General features: G+C 38.2%; 1 protein-coding gene across 1 annotated transcript in view; it reads left to right on the forward strand.

The window, feature by feature from the left end:
- Positions 1–15,651, forward strand: part of itga1 (integrin, alpha 1) — a 285,994-nt gene that overhangs the window by 28,915 nt on the left and 241,428 nt on the right. The window contains exons 2-4 of the mRNA XM_069924322.1: positions 5,232–5,352; positions 12,911–13,023; positions 15,301–15,389. Of these exons, the coding sequence (XP_069780423.1) occupies positions 5,232–5,352; positions 12,911–13,023; positions 15,301–15,389 (323 nt within the window). The remainder of the gene's footprint in view (positions 1–5,231; positions 5,353–12,910; positions 13,024–15,300; positions 15,390–15,651) is intronic.

The following is a 15,651-nucleotide window of genomic DNA, read 5'->3' on the forward strand; positions in this document are numbered from 1 at the left end:
ACTGAAAACCCTTAGAATTATGGAATCACAGAAAAAATGGGTCCAGGAGTAGCCTTTTGAGTCTATACCACTATTCAACGGAATTATGGCTGATCCAATGATTTCATTGTCTTACACCTGCATTCTCTTCATACCCCTTGATCTCTTTAGCCAGTAGGACCTCATCCAACTCCCTTTTAAACAGCACTGGAGATCAAGGATTGAACCCAAGTCCCTCAAAAGAACTGGCCTCAACAACTTTCTGTGTCAGGAAGTTCCACAAGATCACAGTTCTTCCTCATCTCAGTCTTAAATGACCGATCCCTTTTCCTTCGATTGTGACCCCTAGTTCTGGACTGCTATAATATCAGCAACATTCTTCGTGCATCCAATATGGCTCAATGAGATCCCTCTCATTCTTCTAAATTACAATGACTATAATCCTTGTCCATTCAGTCTTTCTTCACACATCAGTTCTGCCATCCCAGAACCTTCGCTGCCACCTCTCAATACACAATACTCAAACTGCGGCATCACTAAGGCACTATACAACTGTGGTAAGACCTCTCTGCTTTTATATTCAAAAATTCCAGCAATAAAACTTAACAAAGCTTTTGCTTTCTTCGCCACCTGCTGTACGTGCATTCCTTTCACACTCACAAGTGATCCCAGGAATTAACTATCAATCGGCCTTTAAAGTGCCTAGTGTGAAAGCAAAATCAGCTCAACGCCAGTGTCAGATTTTGTCATTTCACACCGGAGATTGATGGCCTTGACCCCTAGTACAATCCCTGGCATCTGTAGATGCCAGCATTGCAATCAGACAAGTGTGATATTGTGGGATTAAAATGACCCAAGTACTTGCGTGAGTGCAGGAACGTGAAGAAAGAAAAGATTAAAATTAAGGTATAAACTTTGCCATGGGAAAGTCACAGCGGGGGAGGAGGGCAGGGGTGGAGAGAGAGAGAGAGAGAGAGAGAGAGAGAGAGAGAGAGAGAGAGAGAAAGAGAGAGAGAGAGAAAGAGAGAGAGAAAGAGAGAGAGAGAATAAATAGCATTAGCAGACAGTTTTTAAACAGCGTGTGAAAGTTAGTAGTGCGAAAGTGCACAATTTATAAAGACTGTGGGAAAAAGCAATGGTGGATCTGAATTCCCAGAAGACCATGCAGCAGAGAAACTCCCTCTATGAATGCTCCGTGCATACAGCCTTTTCTCTCCTGCATGATATTCTGAGAGGCCAGATCCACCATTGCTCTTTCCCATAGTATTTATAAATTGTATGTGATAGTGGTACCAACTTTCCCACGCTGTATGAATTGTATGCGATAATGTTACCAACTCTCCCATGCTGTATAAATTATGCGCTAAAATGCTACCAATATTCCCACATTTAAAAATTGTCCGCTATTGCTATTTATTGCTAGCACTTACCCATGGTCCTTTATAAAGGTTTATATAGATTGGCACAACAACAACAAGGACTTAATTATGTTATAATTAGGCATGATTAATTTTGTTCAAATATAAGATCATATATCATACATTGATCAGGATTTAGGGCAGGTCCACCATCGCTCAATGTGTCATGATATCGCCAATAGAAGATAGAATAGTCCTAAGCCCGGGGATGGCTCCTTGCGAGTGTAAAAGCGTTCAGTGTCCTAGTTAGGAGTGGTCAAGTGTGAAAAGCCAAACCCCCCATTCCTGTCCCAGGACACTGAACAGCAAATTTTGTGGGATGCAAGTATGAAAGGAGCTTATGACTGATGCACCAGGACACCCAGGTTTCATTACACCTCCCTTTTTCCAAGTTTGTTACCTTTAAGCTAATATGTTTCCTGCCTGTTATTGACACCAAAGTGATAACCTCACATCTCTCTATATTAAACTGCATTTACCATACACTTGCCAATTTTCCTAATCAATCCAATTCACCATGCAGCCTCTTGGATTCTTCCTCACAACTAGCACTGCATCCCCACTTTTTGTCGTCTGAAAACATAGATATATTACATTCAATTCTTTTGTCTAAATCAGTGGTTCTCACCTTTTTCTTTCCACTCACATACCACTTTAAGTAATCTCTATGTCATCGGTGCTCTGTGATTAATAAAGGATTGCTTAAGGTGGGATGTGTGAGTGGGAAGGGAAGGTTGAGAATCACTGCTCTTGATCCAATTATTACTGAAATATTTTGCTTGAGAAAAATTGTCATTGCTCCATTTCCTCTGGAGTTATGAAACTGTGCACATAATGAGTCAATTAGATACAATTAAAACAGTGGTTTTCAAACTTTTTAATATGTCTTATAAATAATGGGGTCCCAACAGTGAACTTTGTTGAACCCCACAAGTAACTGCTTGCCAATCTAAAATGGACCCTTTTATAACCACCCTCTGCTCCCTGCCTGCCCTCCAGTTTACTATCCACGAAAGGCATTACCTCCTTTACTATTATTTCTTAACTTGCACTCCAATCTCTTGTGTGGGTCCGCCTCAAAAGTTGTTTTGAAAGTGTAAATGCACCATACTTTTGTATGGACTTGTTTGTCAACTGTTCTATAGATGTTGGAACTCTCTTGCCAAGAATGAGAAAATTTATTGTCTTAGTTTTCCTCATATTCTGCTTCTTTAGAAGTTGCAGTGGGTTTCCAGCCTGCATGGTACATAAGGATACAACTATGGCACACAACTGAAAACAAGTGGAAAAATATGATAGAACATGAGAGGTTTTACCAAGAGTTGGAAATATCAGGTGAGGCATGACTCTCATGGTAAACAAACAGAACTGTTCATTCATCTCATGCCTCCTCCCTACACTTTTCCATGGGAATTTTTTGTCAATCAAAACCATACCTTCTGTACAGAATCTGCAACTGTTATGAACAGAGATAGGAACTATGTATATCCTTAATAAACTCGATTGAAGCTTAATTGAAGAGTGTAGGCCCTGAACTAGGAAGTAATTCAATGTAAACTCAAGTATAGAAATCAAAATTTTTTAAAAAAGAAAGGAGAAAGAAAATAAATAGATTATTTATTTTAATCTGCTTATCAAATGTGCTTATAATCTGATATATTATAAGATTATTTAAATAAGCAGATTATTTTTACTTCACTATCTAATGGAATGAGATTCCTGACATATAATAGTTTATTTTTAATGTTGAAAGATTAATAATTAGGATTTACTGTGCTGTGAAAATAGTACTTGGATTGGTACTTAGGTTGGAAGAGATTGCACTTCCCAAAAAGACTGAAGCAGGTTAACTTTCTACAGGAGCTCCATCAAGAGCAACCTGGCCAGTTGCATCAGAGTGTGGTATAGTTGCTGCAGAGCATTTGATTAGAGGTCAATCCACAGGACTGGCACAGGAGCGGCAGAAAGGATCACTGGGGTCTCCCTCCCCCAACCCCCTCCCCCCACTATAGACATGATCTACCGGGATTGTTGTCTGAAGAAGGCTCGCAAAATCACTGTGCTACCCTGCACACAGCATCGTTCAGCTATTCTTGTTGGGAAAGAGGTACAGAAGATCAGAGCCAGAACCATGAGGCTGAGCAGTGGGACTGCTGAACAATTGAAAGAGCAAATCCTCTGAGATGTTACTATTTTTTAAAAATTCTATATGTATGTACCTACTGAATATGTATTGTTTGTCTGTATGCTTTGCATAAAGGACCAGAAAACACTGTTTAGTCAGGTTGCACTTGTACAATTGGATGATAATAACCTTGAACTTGAACAGTTAAGCACATATTTTTCTTGGTGAGTTCACAAGATGGGTATATACCATTGAGTGTATTTGACTGATGAAATACAATCTTTAGGAAGCCTTTAAAGGTGTAGAGTAGCACACATTGAAAAGTTGGGATTTTTGTGTTTCACTGTGAAGTTGCCATGTGAGTTCAAGGTTAGCGTTCACATTCTTTTTACAACAGAAACCAATGCAATATAAAACTTAAGACTTCAGGTCCAAAGAAAGGTCTCAGACCTGAAATGTTTCATATACTTCTCTTTCCACAGGTGCTGCTTGACCTGTGGAATGTTGGCATCTTTTCTCTTTTTACTTTAAGCTGTTAAGTCTGGTTCCACAGAACATATTAACTGATGGACTTCGGATATTTATTTGTGTAGGTAGCTCAAATGGATATAGGAACTACTCAGGAAGACTTTTAATGTTCATCCGGTAAAGATCATCATCCAGTTTGGTGACACTGAATTTTACATATGCTGATGGGCAACAGCATTGTTTAGAAGAAAAGAAATGAGTCTCAGGGAACTAATGGCTTGATTCAACTGCATTGTAAGGGAAGTGGTTTTACAATAGTTCCTTAAAAAATTATTAAAGAATTTAAAAATAATCTAATTTCTTGAATTCAAGTTTTAAGCCTTGTCAATTCCCTTTTCAACAGTGGTGTACATGGCTGCCAAAGCAGTTCCTGCATCCTGTGTTTCTTAAGGTATCATTGTGGAAATTACATCAAATGACATTCTTTGATTTATAAATGAACTATAGACATAGAATTATGAATATGCTCCAAGACAGGAAACTGCACAGGAAATAAAAGGACCACCCAATTTGTCTCTATCTGTTTAATGTTCAGTGCTTTACGAGTACTAGAAATGATGATGAAATTAGCAACCAAATCATTTGTTTGAGAGTCATTTGAGCCCTCAGCTGGCAAGAGTCCAATTTGGGTTTATTTGGCTTTTGGACATGCCACAAATTGTAAAAGGGATCAATTACAGGAAATTAAAGGGTCTTTGGTGATGAAATTTGGAAAGTTACAATGTTCTTCAGCTTGTGAAAGGACATAGATGGTATGGCTTTTCACTGTTATGCTTTTCACACTTGAATAAGGGAATGTACCACTGGTGTAGGTTGAGGATTGCAATGATGTAACAAATTCTGCACCAAAAGTTTAGAAAGAGGGTGGCACAGTTTACTGTAGTGCTGTAAGGAAGGAGTTTGTACACGGCTTTCCTCCGTGTGCTCTGGTTTCTTCTCATACTTCAAAATGTATGAGAGTTGTAGGTTAATTGGTGCATTTTGTGGCCGGAAGGGCCTGTTACCATGCTGTATGTTTAAGTTTAAAGAGGTCTCCACCACTCCTTTTGGACTTGTCACACTTGTCTTTTTTAATCTGTACCTCTATAAATCTGTTTAAATGTTCTGTGATGCTTTTGTTGATTTCAGTATTAAGAAAAATGTCTAATATTTATTTATTTCACTGCTTGCTTTTCACACAGGTATTCTGCATCTAGCAAGTTCATTCAATGTTGATATGAAAAGCCCAATGATATTTACAGGTTCACAAGGAGATATGTTTGGATATACTGTCAAACAATTTGCAAATGAAGAAGGAAAATGGCAAGTACTATGCATTTTTTAACAATTATAAAATTAACTGCTTTTGAAAGGGTGCACATTTGATCTCAGCCACTTGAGGTAAATGCACAGTAATGCAGGGGTTCTTTGGTATGTTCAGTTATATGCGGTCCAAAGAGTCACGTTCTTAACGCAGAGTTGCCACTGTATATATACACATAGTAGTTAAAGATAAATGTCTTCAATTTGAAATTGATTATATTTGAAATAGCAAGACTGGCTTTAGGGGTTTTGGTATGATGGACCAATAATATATCCTCAACAAGTCACCATCTGTAAAGACACTAACCTCTGGATAAGATAAGATTATCTGATTCTTATAATTTGGTCTACTCCAGATGTTCACTGCTGTCCAGGAGTGACAGAGCAAGAATGTAGCAAGCAATAAATGTTTATAATCTTGTACATAAATACTTCCCAATATGGGAAATGAATATATAACTAATTTCAGCATGTCAGTTATCCCTGGGTTCTTTTTTGTAAACCTTCTCTCGAACTCTTCCTAAACTAGCACATCCTTTCTTCAATATGGGGCATAAATCTGCACACAATACTCCAAATGTAGTTGGACCAATTCCTTCGAGAGCCTCAGCATTACATCCTTGTTTTTCAATATATGGTTGGAAATTCAAGTTCAAGTTTATTGTCCACTGATTGTACATATACATATACAACCCAACAAAACAGTGTATCACTGGACCATAGTGCTCATATACAGACACACAGGACACCCTACACACAAATGAATATATATGTAGTGATCCAATATAAATATATATAAAATAATTTACGAGTTTCTCAGATTGTTCATTACTCTCACTGCCCGAGGGAAGAAACTGTTTCCTGGCCAGCAGTCCTTGTTTTTATGCTCCTGTACCTCTACTTTGAAGTTAGCGTCTCAAAGTTACTATGGGCTGGATCATCCTCAATGATTTTCTGAGCCCTCTCTTAGCACTGCGCTCTGTAGATATCATCGATAGAGGGAAGGTTGACCCCAGTAAACTTCTCACAGTTTTAATCACCCTCAATCAAGATCTTTGATCTGATGCTTTGCAGTTACCATACTACACTATGATGCAACCAGCCAGAAGACTTTCTATTGGGCTCCAGTTGAACATTTTTAGAATGTAGAAGTTTTTAGAAGTAGCCTTGTCCTCTTCAAACTACACTACAAAGTGTAGGCAGTGCAGTGTCTTCTTGACTACTGAGGAGGTGTTGTGGGTCCACGATCGGTCATCTTTTAAATGGGGACCAAGACAATTTTGTGTCCCCTACTGTCTCTCTCTATGATGGACCCATTGATATGTAGTGGGCAGTAGTCCTTCGTTCTCCTGTAGTCCACAATCATCTCCTTTGTCTTGTCCATATTGAGCCTCAGCTGTTGCTCTTACACCACTTTACAAGCCTTTCAATCTCCTCTCTGTAAGCCAACTCATTATTGTGTCATACGCAAATGTGATGATTCTCTTGGAGCTGAACATGGCACAATTGTGAGTTAGCTGCATTAACAGTAGCAGGCCAAATACACATCTCTGAAGTTTTCCTGCCAAACTGAACAGACTGTGGTCTTTCAATCAAGAAGACTGGGATCCCATTGCAGAGAGTTTTAGCAAGGGTAATTTATCCACCAGCTCTATATTACACTATTAGGACAAATTTGCACAGACCCACCCATTTTCTAAATAGTTGCAAAGACTTTGAAAATGCCTCTATTCTGTAATAGTAATAGATCTATTAGAATTATATAGCTTGTATAAATCTTAAATTAAGAAATGTGTCATGGGTGAATTTGAAAGTTGTGGCAAAGAAAAAGCAAATTGCTCCCACATTATTTTGTGGATTCTTTCTTGGTCAGCAATAAAATCTGAGGACACAAAAGTTTACAAACACATGCACGCTTTCTGAGAGGATATTGTTACACAATGGGAAGTAGTGTATAATTGCAAGTGCTGAATTTGCTTGCTAATTTGTCAATTATTCCAAAGAAATTACCTTACAAGCTAAAGGATTTATGGAGAACCAAGGTTGCAAAGCTTAAGATTCTTTCTGGAAGGGATGCCACTTTTGAGGATGTTGTACAATTTTTGGAATGGCATGTGCATGTTAACACTGTACCATATTTGGAAATATTAAGGATACTTCAATCATTCCTAAAGATGTAAAGAAGTCTAAGTCATTTTCTCAACAGAAACCAAAGGGAAGTACCTTTGTTACTGCTGTGTCGATACAAGCACAGGAACAAGGAAACAAAGGAAAAGGAGGATCAGTCTGTTCAGGAAAGCAAAGATAAGCATGCTTTAGAAAGATTTTCACGATTCGAGAAAAATTTGCATGACAAGAAATTAATTTTTTAAAGAAGAATAGATTATGTTATGGCTGCTTGCGTAAAGGACACATCAGCAAAACTTGTTATAAGTGACTCAGTAGTGATATCTGCAGTTTAAAACATCTCACATTACTGCATACTCAACGAAGTAAAGTTGAAAAAGAAGTCAAACAATCTGAATCCAAGACTATCGAGACAATGAGAGAAGGTGCTTCACCTTTTGTTCAGACAAACAGTCTTACTGCGGCTGGTGACAAAACCCTCTCAATAGTTCTCGTGCAGGTTAAAGCTAAAGAGGGGAGCTTCATACTGAAAACCTATGCATCTCTTGATCCAGGAAGTACTGTATTATTTCGTACTGTTGAATCAATGAATAAACTTAATCTTCATGGAAAAAGATTACAGATCTTATTGAAGACAATGAATGATGAAAGGAACATTGAAATTTATATAGTTTCAGGTTTAGAGATTGCTGGATTGAATAGCAATGAATTTTGCGATCTTCCAAGTGTATATACTCAGAAGTCTATGCTTGTGAATAAGGAGAATATTCCATATCAGGATGATATCAAACAATGGGCTCATCTAAATGATGTTTGCTTACCTGAGATTGATGGTAAGATTGAGATGTTAATTGGATTAGATATACCAAAAGCTCTCGAACCTCTAGAAGTAATAAAGAGTCAAAATGACAGTCCTTATGCTGTGAGAACATTGCTTGAATGGACACTTAATGCACCATTAAAGGGAAAAATTAATAGTGATTAGGAAACATTGAACGTGAATGTCAACAGAATTTCAGTTCTGTGGGAATGATCTATGGGAACAACAGTTTAAAATTGTGATATTCAAGAACCTTCAAAGGAGGACAAGTAGTTTCTGGATTTAGTTTTCTGTTAAATATGTTGATGGTCGTTGCTTTATAACATTAACTTTGAAGAAAAGTGAAATTTGTATGCCAGATAATAAAATAATTACAGAACAGAGAATGCTGAATTTTAAGAGAAAATTCAAGAGAATTTTTTTCTTTCATTTGACAAATGTCATGTTGGACATGATAGCCAAGGGTTACGTAGAAAAAGGTATCAGGAGATATCTTGAAACATAAAGATGGTTTTAAAAACAAAAGGTATTTACCTTATCAGAGAGTTATACATCCACAAAAGAAGAAACTTCATATAGTATTTGATTGTGGAGCACTATTTCAAGGAGTTTCAATGAATTCTCAACTTCTACAAGGTCCAGACTTAACCAACACTTTAATAGATGTTCGGATACGATTTTGTAAAGAGCCTATTATAATTGCTGCAGATATTGAAGTGATGTTTCAAGTGAAAGTACCATCAGAAGATGGTGATTTTTTTACAATTGTTATGGTGGCATAATGGCGATTACAGTAAAGACATGATCGAATACAGAATGACAGTTCATCTATTTGGAGCAACTTCATCACTGAGTTGTGCAAAGTTTGCTCAGGAAATGTGCTGAAAATAATAAAGAGCAATTTAGTTCTCAAACTATAAGCATCATCAGAAATCATTTCCATGTTGATGATTGTCTCACTTCAGTTTTTTTCAGTAAAAGAAGCAATAGATCTTTATCAAGAGATAAAGGAGATCTGTAATAAAGGAGGTTTCTTCCTTATGAAATGGATTCACAACAGTTGAGATGTGTTGGCAGTTATTCCTGAGGTAGAAAGAGCAAAGGAGATAAAACACCTTGATTCAGATTGTGACACTCTACCTGTCGAAAAAATTTGAGGGTTTCAATAGTGCGTTCAATCTGATGTTTTCAAATTCAAAATTGTCTTGAAACAACGGCCATTAACAAGAAGTATTCTTTTAATCGTAAGTTCAATATACGATCCTTTGAGAGTCTTAAAAAATGTTTAAAGATTTGAAGTCAACAGATGCTTTAAACCTACAGATTTTGGAATTGCCACATTTGCTCAGTTACACCACTTTGCTGACACAAGCAAAGGTGGTTTTGGAACTGTCAGTTATTTAGTACTATGAAATAACCAAGAATGAGTACATTGTGGACTTGTAATGGGAAAAGCCAGAGTGGCTCCATTAAAGCCAGACACCAGACCTCGAATGAAATTGACTACTGCTACTTTGGTGAGCAAAATGGGCACTGTGCTAAGAAGAGAATTACAGAAGGAGTTAGTAGACCCTATGTTTTGGACTAATAGTACATCAGTACTTAAATATGTTAATAACAGACCACAAGGTTTCGTACCTTTTTGACTAACAGAGTTAATGAAATAAAAAAGATTTTGCCTGCTAATCAATGGAGATATGTTAAAATAGTGGATAATCTAGCTGGCATGGCTTCACAAGGATCAAAAGTTCAATCTTTTCTGAAAGGAGCTAACACTTGGGTGGTCAGTCCTCAATTTATTTCACAATCTCAAGAAGATTGGCCTGAAAATCCAGAAGAGTTAAAAGAAATTTCAATGGAGAATCCAGAAATCCAAAACAATAATGTAAATATGATTCAAATATCTAATAAAAATGATCTGATCATTCAATTAATTTGCTATCACTTTTTAATTTGAAAAAGGCAGTAGCATGGATTCTTACATTAAAAACTTGGGCCTTTAAATCATATCAAGAAAGAGAATCTGAAATCTCAAAAGAGCTGTTACCTAACAGTTGATAAGTTGGTGAAAGCTGAATTGGAGATTATTCGTTTTTGTCAGAAAAAGGTGTTTGATAACAAGATATCAAAATTGAAGAAGAATCTGAATGTTGCAAGATCAGTCATGTTTACAAGCTAAATCGTATTCTTGTAAATGATGTACTGAGAGTAGGAGGAAGTTTGGAAAAGACAATAATGTCACAAGATAATTATGCAAGATCGAAACAAGTGCAATTTTATTTGCAGATTTATTTTGGAAAAGATGGATTAAAGAATATCTTTCCTTGTTATAAGAATGACAAAAATGGTCTAAAGTGAAATAAAATTTTGCATGTGGAACTATTGTAATTATCATGGACATTTCATCACCAAGATTGCTGTGGAAAATTAAGGATACAATTTCAGACAAAATTTTCATTCTGCAAGTGCAGATTAAAACCAAGACTGGTTACTTAAATAGAGCTATTACTAAAATTTGTCTTTTGCAGGACACTGGAAATTTGGATTTCTAATCGTATACATACTATATTTACTTTGTTCATCTGTAATAGTAATTATTACATATTAGCCATTCATGCCTATTTGTAGCAGGTCAAGTGGCCACATGGCGCAGGGAGCTGAACAATCGCCTGTGTGGCTTGCCGAGCGGCCGCGCGGTGCCATGGGCCTGGTCACCACTCACTCACCTGGCCAGGGGGCCATGCATGGCACTGCAGCTGGGTTGCAGCACATTGGAGAGTCAGGTACTCATCTTCAAGATGGTGCACGACTCCCGTCATCTTACTTTAAGACACATGCCCTGCAGGTGAGCGGCAGGCACAGGGTGATGTCACTTCCAGTTCTGGTTGTCCGGGTCGGGAGGGATTTAAAAGAGGAGGCAAATTCAAATAAAATGTCTTTGCTAATACTGTGTCTGTGTATTCATTTAGTAGCTCTACTGGAGTAGTTGCTACAATTGGGGACCCTGACTACAAGAATCAGCCAAAGCTTGAATCCACAGTCAACATGGACACAGCAGCAGCAGTTCCCACAGCTGCAGTTAATGCAGTAGGCATTCACTTGCCCCTTTTCTGGGCCCACCAGCCTCGAGTGTGGCTGAAACAGATTAAGACCTAGCTCTGCTTTTCTGGAATAACAGTTGAAGATACAAAGTTTTGGAAGTTTGTTGGGGTACTGGACGCCGCTACAGCAGCTAAATTCATTGAATTTATTGGACACCCCCTTGCATAAAATAAATACATCAGGTTCCGCCACTTCCTCCTGGACACCCTGGAATTAACCAGGCATGAATAAGGCATGTGGCTTTTGAATATGAAGGGGCTAGGTGTCAGGAATCTGTCCGATTTAATGAATGAAATGCTCGCGCTAGCAATTCAATGCTTTCTTTTTGAGACCTTATTCCTGGCGAAGCACCTGGCTCACATCTCCATACCAATAGCAAACATGGATTTCAGCCATTCTCATGACATGACCTAGGAGGCTGACAGACTCTACCAAGGCAAGAGTCTGCCCACATACAGTCTGTGTTCTCGGCAGAGACATCTCCTCTGCCCTGCAAAACCACCTGTAACTGCGGTTCAAATAAAAAGGAAGAATGTACCAACAGGCACTGAGAATGGCATTTTTACCAAGAACGATGGTGGATGGAGACCCTGCAGTGACTACCACAGGCTCAATGATATAACTACACCTGACAGATACCCTATTCCACACATACAGGATTTCACTGCCCGCATGCACAATTGCTGTGTCTTTTCCAAGGTCGACTTCATCAAGGGATATCATCAAATCCTAATCCATCCAGATGACATTCCTAAAATGGCAATTATTACTCCTTTCGAGCTTTTTGAATTCCTCAGGATGCCACTTGATTTGAAGAACACCACTCAAACGTTCCAGTGCCTTATGAATGCTTTGGGCAGGGATTTAGAATTTGCATACATGTACTTAGATAACATCCTCATTGCCAGTCAAAATGAGCAAGATCACCAAAAGCATTTTTTTGTCACCTGTTCCAATGGCAGAACAACCATTGATTTTTTTAGCACATAAGATCATGGTAGAAGCTGTGTTTCCCTTAACCACCAAATTAGCTATAACCCCAGGAGGTGAGTGTGGGTGGGGGGGGGGGTGGGGGGGTGTCCATATAGCCCCATTGAGAAAGCCTGTTCTACATCATGTGGTGTGCAACCATTGAACAAAGTGAAAAAGATTTGTAAGTTCTCTGGTGGGTGAGAACTTTGCTGAAAAATGGTCATTTGCTGAGAGCCATCACAGCTGGGACAGTTGGAGATACACGGGAGACTGCAGGTGATGGAATTGGGAGCAAAACACAATCACCTGGAGGAGGTTGAGCACGATCAGTGGGAGAAAGAAAATTGTTGATAAAGGAATCCAGCTCAAAGCATTGACAATCCGATGAGTTGCTCCACTAGACTGTGTTTTACCTCAGCTGGAAGAGTTGTTTTCCTCTGCAATTTGAAACCCCAGGGTTGAATAAGTCTTTGATTCTACCATTAACGTTATTGCCGTGTCACATCATCATGACCTTTTATTTCTCCTTGCACTTAGGCTTTTGATTGGTTCTCCTTGGGAAGGACAGCCCAAAAACAGAACTGGTGATGTCTACAAATGCCCTACGTTCAAGACCAACAATCCAGAATGTGTGAAACTTAACCTGGCTGGTAAAATTAAAATATATATTCTCACATAAAAATTATAAAGCAAGAATGAAAAGTTCATTTACTTTGATCACACGATTGCATTGTCTTACAAACTGCACAATGCGTGCACCCACAAAATGGAAAATGGGTGAGTTAACTGGTTAATTTATGCCAGTACCTAAGCCTGGGAAAGGGATGTGAAACAACAGTGGGCTCCTCTCTTGAATGAAATTAAAATCACTGGTACACTCTAATGTTGAAAATCCCAACTGAAATCTCACTGCCAATTAAGCAGTTTTGCCTTCTGTCCAGCAGAATATAAAACTTCCAGCACTGGAACAGAACTTTTGCCCATTATGTCTGTACAATACCAAGTCAATCCAATCCCATCTGCCTGAACATGGTCAGTATCCTTCCATCCCCTGCCTTTTCATGTGCCTGTCTGAAAAGTTGTTATTGTTTCTGCTTCCATCACCTCACCTGAAAGCTCTTTGTGGACACTGTATGTAAAAAAAAAGACTTTTACCTTGCAAATATCATTTAAGCCTTCCCCCATCACCTCCTAGCTGTGCCCTCTATTTACATTTCCACAGGGAAAAAAGACTCGGCCTATCATATTTAAGCCTCTCATAATTTGATAACATTCTATCAGATTTCTAATTCTCCCGTATAAATAACCCAAGTTTGTTCAAGTTATCTTTATAATTAATGCTCTGCACTCTAGGCAACACTGAATGAACTCGCCAGCAGCCACTCCAAAGCTTCTACATTCTTCCTGTAGTACAGCAAATAGCACTGCACAAATTATTCTAAATGTGGGTTAACCAATGGTTAATAAAGTTACAGTATTATTTCTCAACTTTTGCCTAAGTGCAAAGAGAGGCTCTGATTACTCAGTGGTTAGAGCACTGGTCTTGTAAACCAGGGGTCCTGAGTTTGTTCCTTGCTGGGGCTTCATCCCTAAGAGGGGTGCTGGATATTTGGTGACTCTTTGTCTTTCTTGTGGTAGACAAAGTTTAAAAAATTCATGTATGTTACATTATAAATGTAGTACAGTACAACTCCAATTATTCAAAAGTGCCAGGACAGGGCCCATTTCGGATAAATATTTTTTTTCGGAGAACTGGTCATTTTTTTCAAAACAGCCCTGTAGCAACAGCATATCACTTCTAACAATGTTAAAACAACAACAAACAACAAGGTAAGGCTTTTTAAGCATTAGAATAATGTTTAATTCTCACCAAAAAAAATGCTAGTCACGGCTGATCACCAACACTTCCCCACTCATGCCGGGAGTCACAGAGCCCCACTCCTGCCTGGGAACTTGAGGTCCCCACTGCCACCGGGAGCCCAAGGTCTGCTGCTGCCACTTTTGGGAGACTGAGGTCCGCAGTCAGTTAGACTCTGAAAAAATTTTGGATAAATGAAGATTTTGGAGAATCCGATTTTGGATAATCGAGTTGCACTGTATTATGTGTCAATAATGGAACCTTTATCTTCACTTTGTTCAATGCCCAATAAAGGCCTTTTTCCTTCCACCTTTTTTTAACAATCCTATATACTGTGAATACTGGAAAGGCAAAAGAAAAAGGAAGGGGTTGCAGATTATTTGAGTTTTTGAAGCCTACAGGTACACAGTCAGATGACAAGGTGCCTTGAGATAATACTGGGCTTAAGGAGAACAATTACCCCTACCATAAAGAAGAAAACCCTGAGGCAAGAGTTGACTAATGGTTGGTGACACCTCTTCAAACACCAAAATTCCACTGCAATATAGTAGGAAGTTCAACAATCCTATCAAACACCCAACTTTCTCTTTCTTGTTCCACTATACTGCATTCACTTCAACAAAATGTAGTTATATTTGGAATTGGTGGAATTTCCATGATTAGCTTCATTAATCCAGTGACAAAAGACTTCAGACCTGCAGATGATTTGATAGTTAGCCTTTAGGTTTTGTGGCTCTTTCTGTGGGGGGGGGGGGGCATTCCAGGATTTGACACCTGTTTCTTGCTCCCATCCTTTCTGCAAGTGACAACGTGAAAGATTTTTTTCATGTTGCTTTGCTCATGTTAGTGGCAGGAGATAAGACTTGGCTCTACCACGATGATGTCCCTTCGGGAGAAGATGAGGGATTGGATCTTGAGCTAATGGGGCATATCATGTAGCTTTTGTAGATGTCAGTCTTAATTTTGATTTGATAGTGACTTCTCCTAACTCATCATTCTGTAACAAACCAAAACTACTGTCAAGATTAGTAAAACTCAATTGTAATTTTATGCATATTTCATTTTACAGAATTCATAACAATTCCTAACATCACTGAAGTAAAGGAAAACATGACACTAGGAATGTCATTGGCTACAAATCTTAAGCAAGGCTTTCTGGTAAGATTCCTATGAGACTTTAAATTATTGGATGCATAAAGATGAACAGATTGGTCAAAAATCAGATTCTAAGGTTGGATTTTTTTCCTTGCATATCCTTAAACCTCCATATATTTGTAATAAAATCTTATCTAATTTTGGATTCTGATTACATCCTTTGCTGTAGAAATCTCTTTAATAATCTCTTTACCTTATTTTCCCTACTTTACTCCTTAAAACAATGCTGTAAGAAAATACTTGACCATATGTCCTAATATTTATG

This window comes from Narcine bancroftii, chromosome 3, assembly GCF_036971445.1.
Source record: "Narcine bancroftii isolate sNarBan1 chromosome 3, sNarBan1.hap1, whole genome shotgun sequence".
Lineage (NCBI taxonomy): Eukaryota > Metazoa > Chordata > Chondrichthyes > Torpediniformes > Narcinidae > Narcine > Narcine bancroftii.